The sequence below is a fragment of the Dendroctonus ponderosae genome, unplaced genomic scaffold (assembly GCF_020466585.1).
Source record: "Dendroctonus ponderosae isolate FM_Combo_2020 unplaced genomic scaffold, Dpon_F_20191213v2 Dpon_F_20191213_19, whole genome shotgun sequence".
Lineage (NCBI taxonomy): Eukaryota > Metazoa > Arthropoda > Insecta > Coleoptera > Curculionidae > Dendroctonus > Dendroctonus ponderosae.
The window spans coordinates 112,789-135,362 of NW_026018060.1; the positions used below are offsets into that span (position 1 = coordinate 112,789).

At 33.4% G+C, this 22,574-nt stretch overlaps 2 protein-coding genes across 4 annotated transcripts; one reads left to right on the top strand and one right to left on the bottom strand.

Moving 5' to 3' along the window:
• Nucleotides 1–2,388: 2,388 nt before the first annotated feature.
• Nucleotides 2,389–20,460, top strand: LOC125503322 (coronin-6-like). The gene is made up of 10 exons (XM_048663404.1): nucleotides 2,389–2,554; nucleotides 2,977–3,177; nucleotides 10,688–10,813; nucleotides 11,036–11,198; nucleotides 11,350–11,514; nucleotides 12,648–12,867; nucleotides 13,013–13,175; nucleotides 14,285–14,542; nucleotides 15,434–15,692; nucleotides 18,719–20,460. The coding sequence occupies exons 2-9, from the start codon at nucleotides 2,977–2,979 to the stop codon at nucleotides 15,635–15,637; spliced, it is 1,500 nt and encodes a 499-aa protein (XP_048519361.1). The 5' UTR covers nucleotides 2,389–2,554; the 3' UTR covers nucleotides 15,638–15,692; nucleotides 18,719–20,460.
• Nucleotides 20,461–20,661: 201 nt separating this feature from the next.
• On the bottom strand, nucleotides 20,662–22,393 carry LOC125503323 (zinc finger protein 266-like). Of its 3 annotated transcripts, XM_048663406.1 has the most exons (4): nucleotides 22,045–22,393; nucleotides 21,871–21,956; nucleotides 21,758–21,812; nucleotides 20,662–21,695 (listed from the first exon to the last, which is right to left on the bottom strand). In XM_048663406.1, exons 3-4 carry the CDS (start codon nucleotides 21,792–21,794, stop codon nucleotides 20,737–20,739), a joined length of 996 nt encoding a protein of 331 aa, XP_048519363.1. In that variant the 5' UTR covers nucleotides 21,795–21,812; nucleotides 21,871–21,956; nucleotides 22,045–22,393; the 3' UTR covers nucleotides 20,662–20,736. The 3 variants fall into 3 exon arrangements, with proteins under 3 accessions (XP_048519363.1, XP_048519364.1, XP_048519362.1); XM_048663407.1 differs by lacking the exon at nucleotides 21,871–21,956 and having other exon boundaries at nucleotides 22,113–22,393; XM_048663405.1 differs by lacking the exon at nucleotides 21,871–21,956.
• Nucleotides 22,394–22,574: the final 181 nt, after the last annotated feature.

The window sequence follows — 22,574 nt, forward strand, 5'->3', positions numbered from 1 at the left end:
CATCACTATTTCCTAATACTGAACTGGAAAGAACCCAAACGCTACTCTCCATAAACTCTTATAAAAATTAAATCATAGAAAAATTCACAAATGGAGTAGATACAAATGGATTGAGTCACCTCAAACTCGGGATCACAAGCAAATAATCCATCTTCTCCATTAAATCAACAGCTAACCCTTCGCCTAGATTCTTCAAAAGAGCAGAAAACCCGCCTTCACCATTAATGAACTCGAATCTCGCACAGAAGCTGAATAAATCCATGCAGAAAATATAGGGTTCACCCCTGAGCAAATTCATTCTACCGTATTAGTAGATGTCTCTTCAAACGTTTCTAATATGGCTAAACTACTCCATCTCAGAGATTTAAAAAACTGCACCGAAATCCAGTAGTTCCAGAAACGTCAACGCTTTCTTCTTCAAGGCAAGATACATCCCACAGTGCAAGAATGTCCAGAAGTTCGTCCATCCTGTCTCGAACGGCGGAGGAAATTTAATCTGTAGCAGATGGTCAGACAAGCATTTTCCAGAACAACTAGCCAAATGCTGTAACCGGAAGGATTTACCTTTGCTACTACTTCCAAAGTTCAAGAAGTGCTAACTACAAAATCCCAGCGAAGGAAATGCGCAAGGTTGCCCTATTCAGTAACAAACTGAAAGGAGGAACTTCTTGCGCCCAAAAAACTGCAAAATCGGAAAACACAACACAAATCATCTAAAAAAACACCCGAAATAAGTTTAGGCTGTAGGCAACTTCTCCTAATACAAGGAAACGAAAATGTTTCCATACGAAGATTACCTAAAAAGTAAAACTGTAAAAAAGTAAAAACTGTAGAAAAGTAAAAAGCTGTCTGTAGTAAATATATTATACGAGATAGTCGCATCGAACTAATTTTTATTGGACTTTGACTTGGAAGGTTATAAATAAAGCATAAAGCTGGACCAAACTGATTCAAAGTTGGCGTCATTCATTTTAAGGGGTAATAGAGGCTCACTTGGTGAGTGCGATAATTAATAGTTGAAAATCAAATGTCAACTTTGTTATCAAGCATTAATTTTCAATGGTCCCATCTTTGATTGGTAGCCTTTTAAAATACACCATTCGTAATGAAAATTTACGGTCTTYGCTTCAAATTTCAAAAATTTTTKATATTAAAAAAGTTYTGTTTTACAATGTTTTGATTAAAAGTCGAAGCGGCAATGATGTTTTTTGTCATTAACAGATTATTACAGGTAGATAGTATTTCTTTCACAAAATGTAGATTGGCTCCAGGAAGATTTTAGACACAGAGGAACAAAGTATTGGTCATAATTGCAGCAGAGCTTTCCAGGGGTACTCGCAGCACAATAACTGACCTTTTCGCAAGCGCCAAGTAAATACCGAGGAAGGGCTGCATTCCTACCACGAATGTAAGATACACACAGCACAGGGACACATTAAACCAATGGATTACTGAACACCAGCACACATTGAGCAGGAGTTAATTATCCGAATACGAGAAGCTGCTCGACATGAGTGCACAATAACGTGATCACAAAGAACAATTTCTCATTGACAATCTGACATTTCGTCGAAAAAAGTATACCCTACACGAGGCCTCCGTCTTACGGAGGCTACGCCCTACATGTAACAAATCTTGTTGAATTTAGCGTTTATCCTCGTCTATTTTATTGTGATTTTCTGTATAATTCCATGGTTACCCGAGTTTTTAATAACTACGAAAAAACAGGTATTTACGTAATGTTAATTGGTCAGATTACCTTAAAAAACATTGTTGCCATCCGTCTGACATAGTTTTTTGCAAATCTCTCAGTTTTTAATAACTATTAATTTTTTTACTATTTTTTCTGTGCTCCTTAAACACCCCCAGGCAACACTTCCATAAGAATGACGCCAAATTTGAATCATCCTGTATAAACAACATATATTTTTCTCTAAAACCATTAATATTTTAATTATTTTAACTACTCGTTCATTATACCTATTGTTTATTCATCAAGATTGGGTTGCTATTAAGTGGTTTTTCTTCCTGAATTGCATATTTCATTTATCACTAACTACTTTTTATTCTTCTAACTACTTACTGACTAAAAACTGAAAAAAGGTTTTATATAACGGAATAATCACCTAATCTGACGTAATAACCAGCGACATTAAATAGTCCAAAAATCCAATGAAATTACATTGTTTTTAACAACATTGCTGTCGCCGATTGCTGAGAAAGCCCGTTTCACTTTAATTTTGAATGACCCGCCAGTAATCTGCATAAGATGTCTTGTGAAAAACAAATTCTGTAAGATTACTACTCTTAGATGTCGCCGGAGAACGGAGTTAGTAGACGCTTTGGTCCGAAAGAGGCCCCAACTATCGAACTTTTGACGTTTTAAAAATTTTCGCATAACCAAATATGGCTTTTCCCACAGGTTGAAGTGAATATCGTGAACTAGTTATGAAGTGCCAGTGAATATCAATGCGAAATTAATTTAATAAATTATTATAGATGTAAATAGATACTCAGTTTGGGATTACGGTTTCGCATAGTTGGATTTTGCAAGGTTTGTGTGCTTTTTGGCTTCTAAACGAACGGTTTCAGGTTATGTTTTGAGATATCAAACTTAAATGCTAGTGTTTTTTTTCAAAAAGTCACAAAAAAACCGAGTTAAAAATAAAAATCTTCTTCATGCTACTACACGGTAATTTTTCTCTATAAGTGTGCCCACAGTCAATGTCGTTCTTGCAATTCTAAAAAAGTTTGGCCACCTTGAAGTAGCAGTTCAAACATATTAAATTTCCTCAAATGTATTACTAAAAATAGTTTCAAATACATAATTTAATAATCATTTTGCTGAAATTACGGGCGATTAGTTTCTTATTCTTTACTTTTTACAGTTATACATTGCTCCAAAGTGATTTATATGTTTTGAAATAGTTGCCTTTCCATACTTGTATCTAGCTAAATATTTATTTTTTAATTCAGATGTCCTTTCGTGTAGTTAGAAGTTCAAAATTTAGACATGTTTACGGTCAAGCCCTTAAAAGAGAGCAATGCTATGACAATATCAGGGTCTCGAAGAGTTCTTGGGATTCTACATTCTGTGCAGTCAATCCTAAGTTTATAGCCATCATAGTCGAAAGTGCTGGAGGAGGTGCTTTTATCGTATTACCTCAAGGGAATAAGGTAAGCACAGTTTCTCACTCATTCACATAATAGCTTCTGCTTGTACATAACGTTCTTCTTGAGTAAATCATAAATTTAAACTCTATGTTTGATAGTGTTTTAAAAATATATTAATGACAAGGAAGATGAGGATAGGGAGTAATATAGGAAAGGTCTATTTATATGAATTTTATCTTGAAACTTCTGCAGCTTTGATTGGAATTAAAGTTGTTTATAAGGAGCCAAATGGACTTCAAATTGAACCACAAATGTGAAACAGTTAGTTAAGTAGTTCAATATTTATCTTATTAAATATACTATATTAAAATCACGATTTAACTATTGAAAAAAAAATAGAAGTAATTAAAAATCTCGAATTAACTATTGAGAAATTTTAGAAGTTCTCAGAAACCTCGATTAAGTTAGTAAGGCAATTTCATCCAAGTCGAAGTAATTAATTTAGAAGTACTTACCTACTTAATCTTGGAAATTTAACTTAATCTGTCTAATACAAAAGAGTGACCGATTTTCAAACCAATTATATGGTTCAAATAAATGTTTGGGTGCAAATCCTTTCAAATTAAAACCTCTCGATCCAATATAATAACTATTCTGGACGCCAATAAAGTTGCACCGCAATTTACATTTTATTATTGTAAAAAAAAAATTATAATTGTAAAAAAGACGACACGTTTCTAACTTTTATCACTTCTGATACATTAACGAGTCATCAGTGAGCGTTTACATTTGTACAACACAACAGATAAACTTCTTCGGTTAGGTACCGTGATTCAGGAGGATATGGGAATATTTTAAGGCTATGTGTAAAAAGCCAAAATTAGCTAAATAAGATCAGATGTTCAAGTCCGAATTTTATTGGCTGCAAAAATCCCTTGAATAATGAAAATTTAAAATCCAACAAAACAATTTTCATAATGTTTTTCAGAAATTTTTGAAAACATCACCCCATTTTAAGCCACTTATTTGCGCTCGTTTATAAATTGATTTAGTAGCGAGTTTTAGCGAACGAAGATTCGCTCTAATTAACGCTGAAGAATTAAGTATGTAAAATAGTAACGTATCCCTTGTGTCCACTTTTGTAGCTTAAATCAACGAATTCATTCACTTCTAAATACAAAAATATAGGGGAGTGCGATCCGGTGGATAAAGAAATAAAATAATTCTTGACTGCTGATGGAAAGTCCCCCAAGAAAAGTTTACCATTATCGTTTACCCACATACTCATCTGATGCATCTCAGGAACATAAGCCGCCAGCAGGGCAAAAAAGTTGCATAAAATCAAAGCAAACACAAAAAATATTGAAAGTTGAGGAAAAACCATTAGGAGCATAAAAAAGTGGACGTTGAAAAACAAAAATTTGCAGAATTTTTAGAGAGAACTGAGCTGTTTCTACCAATCCAGGGATCTCCAAAATATGTAGTAAGAAAATTACTAAATTTATTTAAATTATGAAGAAGCGCTCTATTATGTTGGAAGGTAGCATGTGGCATCATCCAAAGTAACTTCGTCCAATATTTCCTTTTAAAATATGTAAATAATCATCCACGTTAAGGTGACACTCCAGACCGAGCAGAAGTTTATTCTTGCATAACAAGATGATTTCGCTCCGGCCGTCGATGTTCTTGTGACAATTGTTAATTGCTTGTCCATTAGACTGAGCTTCGTCCGTGAAAAAAAGTACGTTTAAACGACCGCCTGTTTTCACAAATTCGTTGACCAAATAGTCATTCATATTAATGAAAAACACTTTGTTGGAGATTTTGTAATTCTTACACATGAAGAGCTTCACACATATATAAATATTTTCATTTCCTCCTGAATCATCTTGTAATAGTAGTTTTCTCTACTGAATTGCCGGTCAATCGGGCTAATTTGTTAACTTGCTGCACATTTTCAAAAAAATGTATTTTTAATTTGTCTTTATCTTGAAAAACGATGCATAAGAATGTATCCTTGAAAAGTCCCTTAACCCAAACTATTTCAAAAGTCTCTGCTAAGAGTGCCAATTTGAGCTACATCGATCATTTCTCAATTCCAATGTTAAAAAAACATTTAATTTGAAAAATCGGAAATGCAGTTTCCATTTTCAGAAAGCAGCTTTCAGAAAACTTATTCTAGCTGAATGAAGATGCTTTTAAATTGTAAATAGTTTAGTCATTCCAGCATTATATTTCAGGTGAAAATGCTCCACATTTACACATATTTCTGTTGTCTAAATTTGTCTGTAAGTTGTTAGGCATACGGTATAAACTATTAGCACTGACCAGTAATTACCGTTGTGTCAATTTGCGATTCCGATCGCTATTAAATTAATTTTAAAGTTATTTCAATACTAATTGAATGTTATGTTATGATTATCTCACAAATCGTTATTTAATATATTACGTAGGTATATAGAGCAACATTGTATCCGTTCAAAGTTAACTAAAATGCACGCAAGAGCGGAAATGTATCAATTAAAAAATGGGTGTAATATAATTGCGTAATTTAATTTAATTGTGTATTAATCATAGCTCAATATTAATAATTCAGAAGGAATGTTAATTTACTAGCTGATCTCGATGAGTAGCGGTTTCTTTAATAAAAGAACGCTAAAAGTTTTAGCACAACGTGAATGAATGGAAACTTTTCATAGATTACAAAAATACATGGTTTATTATTTGTATTATATTTTGGGAATTGATCCTTTATACAAGTTTGAATTCAATTAAGTCTGAAAAAAATATGCTCGAACTATTATTCAAATGCATATTTATGGTAGCAAAATTTAATTTCTTTTTAGTTAAGTACTAATTAAGCAAAATGTTCCTTAAGGCGCTACTGCTTCACGATCGTTATTTGCAAAAATGTGTTTCTCGAGTATTAATTTATTTTATTTTTATCTGTCTAAACTTATATTGAGAAATTAGCTGAAAATATCTTGAACTTGTGCTGAATACACTTGTTCAAACGTCGTGCATGGGCTCTGCAGACTCAATCAAAAAATTGATAGTCGTTATAAACGACTTCAAATGGCGCAGTAATTCTTACCACCAGGTTTTCACTAGCGTTTCGTCAACCAGACATTTTACGCGCCCATTCAAAAATTAACCTGGTGGTGTTAGATCGGGTGACCTGGGGGGCCACGGAACTGGACCACCTTTGCTGGTCTAATGTCCAAATACTAAGGGACTTCAACAGAGTGGGCAAATGCACCATCATCTTGCAGCCACATTTGCACTCGAACGTTTAAAACGCCCGTTGATAAGCAGTGTTAAACCATTAGGCAGCAGGTATGGTTATCAGCGATACCAGACAACATACCACCACAACAAAAAACTCGTAAAATTTTTTGGACATAACGGTCCTTACGCAACCATTTTAGGACACGCCTGCATTGAACAATTCTTAAAAGTTCTGAATTCCAGTAAATATAATAAATTCTGATAAATAATATTATAAATTTTCGAAAATTGTGAGACGGTTTTAGTGTGCATATGAACTAAACAAAAATAAAATTCTAAACATAATCGCAAATCGTTTCCCTGTTGATTATAGTGTATCTGCCACAATTTTGTATTTATACATGCTTTGTGTACATGCTGGCTTTTTTATTCATTCAGCCAATAATTGACTAACATTATCATGTTATCTTGATACTTTTTAAGGTGAGAATAAGTGATATTGAAAGTCGATTAAAAATACACGTTACATCATGCTCGTTTCATCGTGCAAAACAAAATTTTTGAATTTTGATTATTCCAAATGTCTATTTAATTATTGATAACTATAGTCACAGCTTTTAGAACCCTTCAGTTGTTTGACACTTTAATCAGTTTAATATATTACAAAGTCTTCGATAAAAATAATGATAAGTGTAAGGGCTTACACCCGAAAAGTAAATCTGTATATCTCGTATACAAGATGGTCCACTTTTAGTCATCAAAAACTGAAGAGCACTAATGGTTATAATAAATAGACAAATATTAGTAAAAGTAAAGGGAAAGCCGATGTATACACAGACATGAGATAAAATGAAATAAAACTATCTTGTAAATTAGTATGCATCTTATTTAAGAAGCACAACTGCATTCACGCAAGTTACCACTTCAGCGAACACCAAGCAAGTCAGGTAGTGAAAAGTTAGCTAAAAAGAATAGAATACTTAAACATTTCATAGTTAGTGCTTTTTTGCTTGTTTAGTTTGAAATCAGTAAGTTAACTGTTTAACTGCGTTAACTTGTATATCCAACTAGATTTTTCAATTAAAGGACAATAGCTATATTTTGCAGTTAAGAGTAAGTTTGGCTTCCTTAAATTATATGCACATTATTTTACAAGATAAATTCACTGAATTAGCAAAACTCTTTCGTGCACTGTTATTATTATATCTACGAACAAGCAAGTGGTCATGAAGTTCGAAAAGAAAAACAATTCGGTACTGACGTGAAATTAAACATGTACCGGTTCGTAATATAAAAATTAGAATTGTATTAAAACACGAACAAGTCGTAAAAATAACAACAAAGTCAACCATAAAATCACCCAAACATGCTAGAAGACATATAACATTATTTCAAGTCGTTAAAAACATGATACTGACTGAAATTTAATGTATTCAACGGTTTCAATGTAATTACATGTTTACTAATGTGATATAGCAGTCATTAGTAATAAAACAGCTCTTCTTTGCTTAGTGTTTAGCGGGATTTAAAGAAATGAAGTGCCTGTAGAGGCCCATCGATTAGTCATTTTCGCCACTGATTCGGATAAAAAGTGAAAATTAACGAGGTTGGCTAGAAACTGGAAAAACTTTTAAAATTTTCACGATTAAACTGGATCACCTTGTATATGGCTCTAAATATGTTTGCATTTAAAGTAAAATGTCTGAACAATTACCCACATATTATTTGTTGTCTATCTATATTACTAAGCTGAATTAGTTTTTATTTCTTCAGTCTTTAGCTGGTGTATTACATTGGGCAAATTATTCTTTATTATTCATTGATATGTTCAATCGTATGACTCACACATTGCATTCCTTTTGACAAGCGAAGAAATGCATACATAATAAATTAATACCAGTGAGTTCTGATTAACAAGTCTACAGACCCACTGGAATGTTTTATTATCTATTGTGTAGGAAATTTATTATGTGATAAAGAGTTTCCGTGTAATGTTTAAAGCGTTTTCAATAATCGGCCTTCCTGTCGCTCTTCTTGAATGCACTGAGTGGAATATGTTTGGTTCATTTAACAGAGAATACACCCGTTCAACGTTTAAATCATTTTATCAATTTAACTATGGAAATAATTGGGCCGCAAATGCTGAAAGTTATTTGCAAAGTAGGTAGATGAGAGGATGCCACATTTATTTTTGGGGCAAAATGTTCTAATTTTAAATATTGGCCAAAGTCCAACCCCAACGTAATCGCAACTGCTTACTACATTTCAATATTTCGGAGTACTATTTTTACAGATTCACTGTGACTCGTTTCGAATTTTGCATTTCGACAGGATTTATTTTACTTTGTTAGTGATATTGGCAAAAAATCAACAGGGTGAGGCAATATGACTTTAAATGGTTATTCCATTTCATCAATATTAAATGAAAAACGTTTTTATTATGTCAGGTTTGAAATTAAGTATAGTGAAAAGAGCAAGCAAGAATGATTAAGTATAGTGATTAAATGATTTTGAGTTATCGAAAAAGCTCCAAAAATACKTGATTATTTTAATTGAATAAATATGAGGGTTACACTTTAAASATACGTAAATGTGTTACATACGCTGAGGCTGATCGTTATTCGTTGACAGAAGGTGCTTGAATTTGAGAAATAYTGTTATAAAGCTGGCAAACACTTTTGTAAGAAATTTCGTCGGTGTACAAGAGAAAGTCCGCTGATAGTAGTTATTAGTATTGTCATAATTTGCTTATGAATATAAAGTCAAACATATTACGTGAGGTTACTCATAATGAGTTGTTTAGTGAGACAAAATTATGCTCGTTAATCCCAAGGGAGTAATGATCATTCCCGCAGTGTGTTAAATAAATAATAGTGGCAGTTATATCGAATTTTTCGACCTGTTTTAATTTAAATAAAGGGTTTCTTCTAAGCTCGTCATGATCAAAATGTATAATCGTATGATCAAAATGATACTGCGGCATTATTTGGCTTAAAAGAACACAATCTAGGGATGGTCGGTTTTAACGTAACCCTTAAAATAATCCCATCAATCAGGCGAAGTTTTTGAAAAACTTGCTTCTTAACAAAAAAAACACACGTTAAATTTCAGTTCCATGCGAGAGATTATTTTCCAAAGCCGGTGCTATCATAAACGAGCGAAGAACTAGACTTAGTAAAAAGTATACGCAAAAAATATTCTTAAATGTTAATTAATTTTTAAGTGAAAATTAGATTTTTAAACATTTTCGCATGCAAAGCGTATATTTTGTTTTAAACCATTCGATTTTATTATAACTTTTTTTCTTTGAGTAGTTATATTATAACCTATGTTTTGTTTTTGTTTTTAGAATATATTATTTTTAGTTTACCAATGCTAAAAATTATGTTTTTTATAAACTACATCATTATTTATGATTACTATTTCTACAATCATCATCATTGCGATTATTTCATGAAAAGTTTATAAAGTAAGTATTTACTAGAAAGGACTAATGTTGAATCGGAACAAAAAATGAATTGATTCCAGTTACACGATAAAACATTCTGCAAGTTTTTGTACTAAGACACTCAATAATTTAGCACCCCAATGCTGAGGAGCTCGGCAGTTTCATCATTCCAGAATCTAAAGGAGGCAAAAATCCACCTAGGATTTTGTTTGTCAGTTGGGTCAGCTTGTCTTCTTTTGAGCCTAAGAATGTCGCACTCTCATTTTGAACATATACTTATGGGAAACCCTGTATTACGAATAACAATTAAATTTTCAAAGTTTAGTTTTATCAAACCAAATGAATCAACATCAAGATAATACTCGGTTTTTATTGCCGTTATTCCTCCAGGAGATTTGCAACCTTCATCTGCGGCTCGGGTTACAAACGGGAGTAATGAGTGTTATAAGACGTTAGATTTACTAACTAACAATTTATTAATTTTAAACTTGACTCCTCTCCAAAACCAAGCGACCCAAACAAATGTAGATAGGCACAGTGCATGATCACCAAAAAATGCTTTTACGATTGGTCCATAAAATACATCAATCTCTTTTTACAAGTAGGGGAGTTGGTGGTGATACATTATTTAAAGATAGATTCTATATGTTTTGGAAATTCGTAATTCTGTATTTCTATAAAATAGAATTTTACTTGGCATACAATGGTTTGCTTAGTGCGGTCCTGGCATATTACTGCTCGGCTGTTTGTTTCGTGCATTTCTCCGTTTTGTATTTGGATGATCTACATTTATGCATTAATGTGTGTTATAATTTTAAATTAATTTAATTTGTCTGTATTTTTGTCATTTATTTGATGCTCTTTCGAATATATTTAAAATGTATATGTTTATTCCAGATCTCGGGTAGAATATCGGCTGATCATCCTCTAGTAGGAGGACATAAAGGACCGGTTTTAGATATAGCTTGGTGTCCGCACAATGATAACGTTATCGCCAGTGGATCGGAGGACTGTGTTGTCAAGGTAGAAAGCTTGATTCTACTTATCTTATTTTTACAGCACTTTTGTCTCAAATCCCAGTTTTGTCTCTTGAATTATCTTCATCATTTTGTAATTTTTAAGCAGATTTAATATTTTTATAAATTTAGTTAAGTTCTTATGATTTTGTTGACTATATCCACACCAGCATAGCTTAAATTAATGTTATTTAAGATTATTTATATTTCTTCTTTTATTTAAATTAAGGTTTGGCATATTCCTGATGGGGGCCTTATTAAAACGCTTACAGAACCAATCGTCGACCTTGTGTATCATCAGAGAAGAGTTGGTTTGGTGCTTTGGCATCCAACCGCGCAAAATGTTCTTCTTACGGCTGGTAGCGATAATCAAATCGTTATTTGGAACGTAGGTATGCAACAGAATTTTATAAATAATGGAATAAACAAAAACTCATTGTATATTTTACTAGTTCGTTTAGAAATAGAATAGTTTTTAATTAAATTGACCCTCCAGATGGATTTTAGATTGGTGGTAAACGATAACCGTTTAATGTTTTACAGGCACTGGAGAAGCTTTAGTTGAAATTGATTGTCATCCGGATATTGTGTACAGTGCCTGCTTTAATTGGGATGGTTCAGAGTTACTTACCACCTGCAAAGATAAGAAAATTAGAATAATAAATCCACGAACGGGAGAAGTTACATCTGAAGCCATCGCGCATGAAGGTAAGTAACCTTTATGACGGTCGTTTCAATTTCTAGACCATCATCAGATATCATTTTTAGATGGTCATTATATGAAATTATATTGCATATTAAAGTATTTGTATAACAAAACTTAATTATGTTCTTTCATCAGAAAAGTTCAATATTAATATGGAAGAACATTAAAGACAACCACATGATATGATAAATAATGTTAAATATTTTAAATCCCTTGCTGCAGTTTTAGTAATCTTTATCAAACTTTGATTTAAATTTAACAAGCAACGATTAAATAAACTGCTATGAACTTCACAGTATTTAATAATTAATTAAAAGGAGGCTGATGGGTTAAAACATAAACCTTTAAAAAAAGGAATAAAGGCAAGTTCCAATTTTACATTATCAGGTCAATGCAATGGCAAGCGCAAAAACGCTTAGTAGAAAGAACATAGCAATTTTTTTTACTTCATTGAACTTAAAAAGGAATATTTTAATGTCACAATCTCTGTAGATTTACGAAAAAAATAGAAACAATTTTAAGCTAAAATATCTTCCAACCCAAGCAATAAAAATTTGAAAATTTAGAGGAGGCTTTAGTAATTGAAATAAAATTATTTATAAAAAACGTACAAAATGTGTTTTGCAAAAAAATTATGTTTTTTTCAGCAATAGCAGACGAGTACCTACATCATGCCTATTGTCAACACATTTTGTCCCATTAACTTATGAACTATTCTAACATTTGAAAAGTTGTATTCTATTTTTTTTTAACGGTCACATTGTTTATAGTAAATGCGTTTAACATTTGGTATGACAGGCTGTGCCAATAAACAATGTGACCGTTATTAAAAATAATTAAAATGTTAGAATAATAAGTTAATGGGACAAAATGTGTTGACAATTGTTTCAGGCTAACTGAGGATGGGGAAAAAACACCGGAACGTTTTAGAAATTAACTATTTTGTGAATTCGAAATAAATGACTCAGGAAATTTGATGTTAACATTGGAACTACAGTCAGGAAAACTTACATTATTTATTTATTCCATACATTCTAAATCGAGAAATTGTTTAGAAGAAAAGGATTATCACGATAATAAATTTCTGTTAATAAACTGAACATACATTTGTTTATAAATAACTTTGTCTTTCTAGGTACGAAGGCAACTCGAGCTATTTTCCTTCGACATGGATTAGTGTTTACAACGGGATTCTCGAAGATGTCTGAACGACAATATAGTTTAAGAACTCCGGATTGTTTAGAAGAGCCCATCGTTATGGTAGAATTAGACACTTCGAATGGTGTGATGTTTCCGCTTTACGACGCTGACACGAACTTAATATTTCTGTGTGGCAAAGGAGATTCGGTTATCAGGTAAAAATTAACTATGTTTTTAAATGTATCCGTGTGGTATTTATGGCTATGTAGCACATATATACTTCTTGCTAATTATTTATTTCAATGTAACACATTTAATGAAAAAGCGACTTGATAAACTGAAACTTTTATTACAAATCAGGTACTTCGAAATCACAGCCGAGCCTCCCTTCGTCCACTATATCAACACCTTCCAAACTCCAGATCCGCAAAGAGGTATTGGTATGATGCCAAAGAGAGGATGTGACGTCACAACCTGTGAGATAGCTAGATTTTATAGGCTAAACAATTCGGGATTGTGCCAAGTAAGTGAATCATCACATCTCTTAAAATTTCAATAGTACCTTATCCTATACCAAATGTTACATAGTTTCGAGTTCGATAATGCAGATATTACTTAAGGGTGTCCAAGATATGATCGCAATTATAAAACACAACATACAACAATATCTAAATGATGATTTTTTAAGAACTTGATGTTCTAAAAAACATTCAGATGCTATCACATTGGGGGCAGTTTTTTTAATGCAAGACTTTTTTACAAGTTTGTGGTAGGTATGTCGGAACGTTTCTCGAATGTCGTGAATTTTATTATTTCAATACAAAGGAAAAAGAAAAACATTAGTACGTCAAAAAACATAGAACATAGAACATATAATATACATGGTAGTTTGATAAAAATGTGAAATCTCACGATGCTACGCGCGAAAGGACTCAGTGATGCAAAACGCGTTTTCCGAATTTTCAAAGGTAGATTTCCTTTCAAAATATTATGAAAGTATCCAGATTGGAATCTTTCCATTTCCCGGTGCTCCATTTCATTGATTTTGGCTGTTGATACCAAGCTTTTACAGCAACTAAACTTGCGCGAACAATATTTTTTGTTTTAATTATACAGGGTGATTCAAAATTGTCGTCATTCCTCTAGAGGTGTTTTCGGAGTACAGAAAAAATAGTAAAAAAATTAATTGTTATTAAAAACTGAAATTCGCAAAAAAAACGATATCAGAAAGACGGCAACAATGTTTTTCAAAGTAATCTGCCTAATTAACATTACGTAAATACCTGTTGCTTCGTAATTATTAAAAATTCCGATAACCATGGACAAATTCAGAAAGTGGCAATATGTTTTATTGCCACTTTCTGTATTTTTGATGATGATGATTTCTGATGAGGATGAAAGGTAAATTCAACAGGATTCGTTAAATGTGTGTTTGTCTGGACGCCATCTTATAATATGTATCCGCTCTTATAATGGTTTGTTCATAAACGGAAAATTTTTCATTTATTTGACAAGGATTGCTTTATGACAAACACAGAATATATGAAATATGTTATCCAATCGTGGAAAAGATCATTTGCTGTAAAAAATATTGCTAAGAAACAGCTAACATCTATTTTTTCACCATTTCAGGTTATAACAATGACTGTTCCGAGAAAATCCGAACTCTTTCAGGAGGATCTGTACCCCGATACCGTGGGAGACACTGCAGCTTTAACAGCAGAGGAATGGATTGGTGGCCGCGACGCTGAACCAATTGTAATATCCTTGAAAGAAGGTTACAAGCCACCGGAATCCAAAACAGTGTCGGTCGCTAGGAAAAGCAATTTGCTTAATAAAATTCCCGCTAAGAGTGGAAAGGCGGACAGTGGTGGCAGTTCTGCAGTATCGGTAAGGGCCATGAAACATTTCTAAATCGTAAAATTTGTATATATTTCATTTGTTGCAATTTATATATACTCTATTTTTTTTTCTACCAATCCAGCTCAGCTCCAATTATGACTCATCCGACGGTCGTTTGATAAGTCACTTACTTTTTTAATTTCCCACGTAGTAACTTCTAAATTCAACACTCAAATCAACTCTCGTCTGTTAGACGCATCAGGACAATGCACAGGTGCACTCGTGTGTAGTCGCCATTGCAAAAATCCATGAATACGAACTGCTACCCCACCCAGCATAATCTCCAGATTTAGCCCCCTGCGTCTATTTCCAGTTTCCGAAGAGGTCATCATTGAAACAATCGCCTATTTTGAGGACCTGGAGAAACTCTATTATTTGGAAGGGGTAAAAAAATTTGAAAGACGACGGACTAAGTGTATCGAACTAAAAGGAGACTATATTGAAAAAAAATATCTTTTATTCAAAAAGTCACTGACTTATCAAACGACCCTCATACGTAATTAACAGTGAAACTAAGACGTGCACTAATATAATTTTATTTTTTCCCTCGAATTAGGTGCGTTGAACGAAAAAACTCAAGCGGGCTTTTTTGTTTGAAATTGAACGATCATTGAAAGCATAAAATGTATTTTTTAATAAATTAGTGGCGCGCCATTTTCTTCTTATATTGCAAGCGGTTTCGACTATCTTAATAATTTTATATGATTTTTAATAAAACGTTAACACCCTGTATTTTCGTAACAATGCCCTTGAAGACACTCGATTATTAATTAGAACGTTTGATATTAAAATAATGCCAACAATCGCCTTCTAAAATTGGTCAGAGTACTTTTGAATCTGTAATCTCTAAATTTGATCTACTGTATTTTTTGTAATTAGGAAAAAGCTCTGCAAGAATTTCTGGACGAGATTCGTAAAATGAAAGCCATGATAGTGAAACACGAAAATCGTATCCGTGCTTTGGAAGCGGAAGTCGCTCTGTCTAAGTCACAACATACTAACAACTCCGCTATTGAGGACAAGGATGATGGCGGTGGAGACGGACTGGGGGCTCCACCACCTTTAGCCTCAAATGAAGTTTGAGACACGGTTGTTAGATGGGCTTTTGTGGAACTGCTCAAATTAACGGAAAGTATAGGTAAGATATCTTTACAGTACAGCTATTGGACACGTGAATAGCTAAACATATCAAAATAAGCATCAGGTGCTTATTTATTTCAATGTTTTTCAGAACGCGCGGGTTGCTGAAAATATTATCGATCATTTAAATTGTTATTTTTGGTTTGTATTGCAAATGTAAACTCTTATTTAGTGTTTCCTTTTTAAACTCTATGTCGATTTCTAAGTATACTTTATGTAACTGAACTCAGTGAAATAACTAAGTAAAATTTGCAATTATACAGGGTGGAAGATTGCGGCTAAATTGAGCGTAAATTCGAAATTATTTTGTAATTTTTCAATTTTCATTCAGGTGCATTAATTATTGTTTTAATTTCGCAATGGGAGTGTAATGACGCTAATTTCTGCAAAAAGTAGATTTTGCAACCGATTTGCTCAGAAACTTGTGACTCAGAAGTATTGGCAATTTAGAAATTTCTGAAAACTTGTTGAAGGGCCTTTAAGATAACAAAACAATATATGAGGTGTTAAAATTAAGTTAGTAATATTTATGAAAAATTTCTGTATATTGGTGCATTTTTTGAATGAATCAGGGTATGTTTCGACAGGACAGGTCCCATTTTTCAATTTATTTTACAAACTTGGTACAGTACTGTTCCAATGACCCTGTTTTCAACGTTAAGTGTCTATATCTGGTAAATTACACACCCAATAAACCTTATATCAAAATTATCCTTCTTAGTAAGAGAGCCAATTGCGAAACATTGACACAGGGTATTGCATTAATCCAAAAATTATCCTGATTTGTAAGAAAACCAATTGCAGCATATTGATACAGGGTGTTCTATTAATAAAAACATCATTTTGATTTGCCACGAATTTTTGGAAACCCCCTGTATAACGAAAATAATTTATGCAATATCGCATACAAAATAATTTCAAAATTACACACCAATTTGCCATAATCTTCCACTTCGTCTTGGTTGCACCAGCCCTTTAGAGGGCCGTCCGATAAGTACTTAGCTTGGCCGCTCCTATCGCATGAGAAATTTACTATCGTGTAGTACATTCTCGCAGACGGCTACTATCACCATATCAGCCGTATCGGAATCGTAGTTTTGTATTAACCACGTGTGGAAGCGGGCGTCTGCGGATTTCAGAAAAATTAAACGAGCAATATCGGAGAGTCGTTCGATTCTTGTTTCTGGAAAGAAAATCACGAAGCGAAGTCAAAGAGCCCTTGGCTGCGGTGTACGGTGACTACTCCTTCGATGGCGACTGCCGGCGATGTAAAATTTGGTTTAAAGAGAAGAAGGCGAAGACTGTTCAGCGTTCAGTGTTCAGGAGAAGGAAAAAACACAGAGCTCTACTATATCGAATTATTGGGCCGATTCGACGTCGCATTGCACAAAAACGGCCCCATTAGGTTTTGGCGAAGAAAAGTGGTCTTCCACCATGACAACGCACCGGCTCACACCTCCGCCGTCGCAAGACCCAAATTGGTCGAACTGGGCTACGAACTGCTGCCCCATCCACCGTATTCTCCAGATTTGGCCCCGTGTGACTTCTTTTTGTTTACAAACTTGAAGCCAAGACACTCGCCGGACAGAAATTTCAGTGAGAAGGTCATCGTCACCACGGAGGCCTACGTTGCAGACCTCGAGAAAATTAATTTCTCAGACGGTTTAAAGAAGTTGGGGCGTCGAATTGAAAGGAGACTATGTTGAGAAATAACTCGTCACTTTTCCAAAATTTTCGGTTTTTCTGTAGGCTGAGTACTTATCGAACCGCCCTCGTATATCAATATATGATCATGATATGGTACATGGTTTCGTGTCCGCAGTGGAACATTTTGCTTCGTCGGTTAAAATTAAAGCTCTCAAGTGGAAACGTTCTTTAAAAAGCCAAATCATTGATTTCTTTACTATTAATTTGCTCTCCCTCACTCATCCGTCCGCATATGGTATTTCCCTCAGCATTACAGAAAATAAGCTCCTGTGATTCGCGGTGTTTCCGACGTCAAGTGCGTAATAATAATAACGATAACATTTTACATTGAAATATTTCAATTATATTAACAAATAGTTGGTTGACTGGACAACTGGCTGCATAGAGCTTTGGTATTTTATATTTATTTCTGTTTCATCTGTCTTTCTAGCCTTGGGAACAAGATGGTCGGAACTTTGGCCATTTTTAGAGTGTATGATTTTAATCCAGTCCCTAATCCGCTATACAAGCTCTTATTTATTGCCCTATGTTGTATTTTGTCAATTTCCTATAACAATAAACATATGCCTATTGAAAAAAATTTCTAAGTATATGTGAACATTTTGGTAACTCCAGACTTTTGAGCACATTTTACAAGTGGAAATCGGAATGCAGATATTTCAAGGTCATTATCAACATCGAGATGTTGCAGCGGCATGAAAAATTGATAAACTTTTTATAATCGAAGAGTGGAAGTAACAAAGAGGGCAAGTGGTTGTCTTTATGCCTTTACGAAAGTGATATTTTCGAATCCTCATCTGACATTATAGACGTAGCACCGCCCAGTGCTGAACTTGTTTCCTTGCACATGTTTCTAATTCTCTTCAATTGCAAAATTGTTGTAAACATAACAAACAAGCTCGTTTTGACTAGTCAAGTACCAAATATACGATGACAAGCGGCAGCACAATGATCGATTATGCATTTTTTTTAAAAATAGGTAGAGGCACCAATCCCAAAGAGTCTTTCCTGTGCCTGCAATATTTGCCAATACTAAAAAAATAAATAACATTCGTTGGTATTCCTCATACTAAACGTCACATGGCCATCCAATCACAGGGATTTATTTTCAGTGTATCGAAATGCTGAGACACATGCAATGCGCCACCCGTCCAAATTGGGTAATTTTAATAACTACAGTTATCACTGTTATATTAAATAAATTATTTTTAAAATAATTATGCAGAACCAACCGGAGGTATTCGAATAAGCGAAATATATATATATTATCTGTTTTACTTCCCCTATACACAATATCCTGACTGCTTTTTGTTTTAGGTAATGAACCGACACAAAATCTATACTGGATTGCAAATGCCTTGCTTTTTACATAGTAGTAACTCATCCTTATTTATTTTTTCATTAAAAAGCGAACGTCAGCCAAAAATCATTATCATTAGTCAATTGTACAAATTTTTTAATTAATTTTTAGAAAGTGCCTTATCTATTGATTTGTGACCGGTTGGAAGAGCTTTTTTGGGAAATCCTAGTTCGGCTGATATAAAGTGCCATTAGAAAATTCTGGTTATAATAACACTGTAGTTAATTAAATGCTTGGTCGTTGTCTGCAAAAAGCCTCAGCATAGATAAGGTACTCTGAATCCTCTCTATATCATCGAACTCAAGTGCTCTTATAGACTTTAAAGTCTGCTACGCAACAGCGTAATTTAACACATTAAACCGAAAAATTTTCACGCATTAAAAAAATCGTGTGAAATATTTTCGATTTTTGCAGTTACTGTTCTTAAAAGAGGTACAAATAATTGTAGATGTAATCTATGGTTCGATTGTAAGGGAAAACTGGAAATATCTTTCAAAGTAAGTCTGTTGGTCAATTTTTACACTTTCATAATACGGATGATTAAACTTAGTTGTTACACACGGCAGAAGACGCACAAGGGAAAATGTCAAGCACAAAATTATTTGTACCTCTTTTAACAATATTTATTATATAAGTGTTTTAAATATATTATATAGTTTATAAAACTGTTTCTATGGAATTTTTGATAATAGACAATTCGATGGTGTATTTATACAGTGCGAGTCATAATAGGCTGATAAAGCTGAGTTCAACAACGCCGTTTTGTACTTAACAAGTGTAAGATCGAAAGCCATATGTCAACATTAAACATTTAAATTTACAAATGCTTGGTAGTTCCTATAGCCAGTCAGGGATTATTAAAAAATAACAGCTAAATTTTAATTAGCTAATTATCTATAAAGTGCCCAAAAGTAATCTTAATAACTTATCTAACTACATTCTAATCTATAATAGACTTAAACTTTTTATGATAATTCTTAAAAACTCCATATTTTTTCAAGATTTCGATTGTTCTACAGCATTGGTAGAATGTTCAATTGTTATGAAATGCACTGCATATAAATCTTATTGGAAATACCCGGGTCAGGATGTCGCCATGCCGCAGCCATGACCCACCTTGAAAAACACTTGTCAATATGAAATCAAAAAACTACATATTTTTATAAACGTTAAAATGTCTTGTTGAGCGTTTTGGAGTATTTTTATATACCTGTTTTTGATTGCCAATAAGCATAAGATAAATGACAATATACTCAGCCAGTCAATGAACTGCACAATAAAATAATGTTATAGCTGAAAGGTTAAATCTCATGTTTGGTCAATAGTAATAAAGCTTTAATTATGTGAATATCGGATTGTTGAAAACCCTGTAGCGTTTTTGCTCGGGTATTAAAGGTAAATGTTACTTTGTTTGCATATTTTTAAATATATTGACTAAACTGTTAATATTTACTAACTATTAAGCAATAAGGTAACAATATTGTTTAAAATCGGATATTCGTAAAAGTTATCAAAAGTTCCATCTCAAAGATTGACTTGTGTGCTATAAATTTAACAACGATGAATATTAATTCAATGTATATAATGTGTATAAAATATAATTTGCATTTTTTTTGAACTAATAATATTAATACTGTGTATTGTTAGTATTTTTACAAATATATTCGTTAAAAATTGACGCATTCAATTGATAACAATACCTTGTCAGTTTCTTCATTGAATTTTAAGAATTTAGGTACACCACAGACTTAAAAAATGTACACAAACATTAAAAATAAATTAATTCATTTATTTACTGGCAATTTATCGAATACATATTTTTACAACATTAATAGCCACTAAACTCACTGAATTAATTATAGAAATCTACTAGTTTTGTTGGAAAATGATAAACCACTTAAAACTTTGAGACTATTTATTTAGTAATACGAAAACACAATGAGGTTTTAATTTTTGATTAAAGTTTCTTTATTATTTAATTATTTCTTGGTTTCCTGCGTACTTTTTCCGTCAAAGGTTTATCACTATGGCAAAGCCGTAAGTGTTGTTTTAAATTTTTTTTTGACTTCAGTACTTTCCCGCATTTCTCTACTGTACATTTATGGTAGTCGACTATCTGGCTATGAAATTTTTTTATATGGAAATCTAAATTCTTCTTATAATGATAAGATCGATTACAGTCTATATAAGAGCATTTAAAGACCTCGCTTCGACTATCAGGCAAGTGCACGTGAAGACAGTGCTCGGCTAAATTTTGCTTTAGACTAAATGTTTTGTTGCAAATCGCACAAGTATACTGCGTTTTTGGTAGGGAGCAACTAGTTTTCTTATGTTTCAAATACTCTGTCCACCTACTGAAAATTTCGTCACAGTCGCATTTGTAGTTTTTGTGGCTTCTTTGATGTTTCTGATATTGATGGAACTGAACAAATGTTTTAGGACAATCCTTGCAATTATATGGTGCTTCTTCTGTGTGAATTTCAACTTTATGTACATTTAATTGACTTTTTCGTCGAAACTTTTCAGAGCACGTGTGACATTCAAACGGTAAATCTGCGTGGATGCGTGCAATATGCTTTTTCAAGTTATATTTATTGGAGAAAATCAGTCCGCAGTTTTCTTCCTCACATAAAACCTCCGTTGATTCAACATCTTCACCAAGGTGCGCTGCAATTTCATGCCGTTTCAAATGCGATTGACTAGAATACGTTTTGCTGCAGTCTTCAAAAGTACATTTGTATGGCTTTCCTGCATCTCCATGATGAGTCAAAATGTGATTCTTTAGCCGATAGGGGCGCGAAAACTTAGCGCTACAACCAATTTCAGGACATTCATGCTTTTTCAATTCGACCCTGCGTTTCTTTGAAGAAGTTTCTGGCGACGCGATTAGATCGAAATCGTTCTTCTGTGGCGCACCATCGCCTTGCTTGAGCCCTGAAAATGTCTTATTGCATTCTTCCGTTGCTTACAAACAAGCAAACCAATAAGAAACTGACCTTCAGGTAGTTGATTGAGTGTGTCTCCAAAGCCCATTTTTATATTAATCTAAACCTGAAATATATTATGATATTAGACGAATAGAATGTCTATTATTACTGGATTAAAGTACGGTTTCGGTGCGTTTGGCCGCAGTCGTAATCGCAATTGCAGCGTGATTTGGGTGATGCGTTTATAGTCGGAAAAACTGAGGATAAACTGTTGAAAAGATGGACAATGTCGAACTTATTTTGTTAGAAGAGTGGGAAAAGAACAATTCCTTAAAAGAAATCCTAATACAACTTACCTACGATTTTTTCTCAGAGGCAAAGTGAGCTAAATGCTTTTCACTTTATCTAAGGTATCGGTATTTACCTTCTTTTCAGGTGCAACTAAGGGTTTTATGAACACAAAACCTGCATGCAATGTTAAAGCAACTCCACCGAGAAGTAAAAGTTTTTTTGAAGCAGGCGTTAAAGCCATAACTCTTGCGGGCATAGATAAAGACTGCTTGCGAAGCATAGAACAAGGTTTATCCAGTTGCGAATCCAATAGCACAAAATATCACCCCTATGTTCTGGGTAAGGTAAGGGGGTATGTTCTCTGATCCAATAGTTAGCTAGTGGGCCGATTACTGGGTTGTAGTCGTATTTCTTCTTCCTTTTAATTTATTTCGGACCATGTGACTTTAAATGCATGGTGACGTTGTCCGGGAGCATATAAATATTATTTGCAATTATGCTATAATTGGCTTTTGCGACTTTATCGATGTTATTTGGAATTTATTAGTAATTTTATTTTTTATTTAATTATAACGGCCACATCATGTATTCAGAT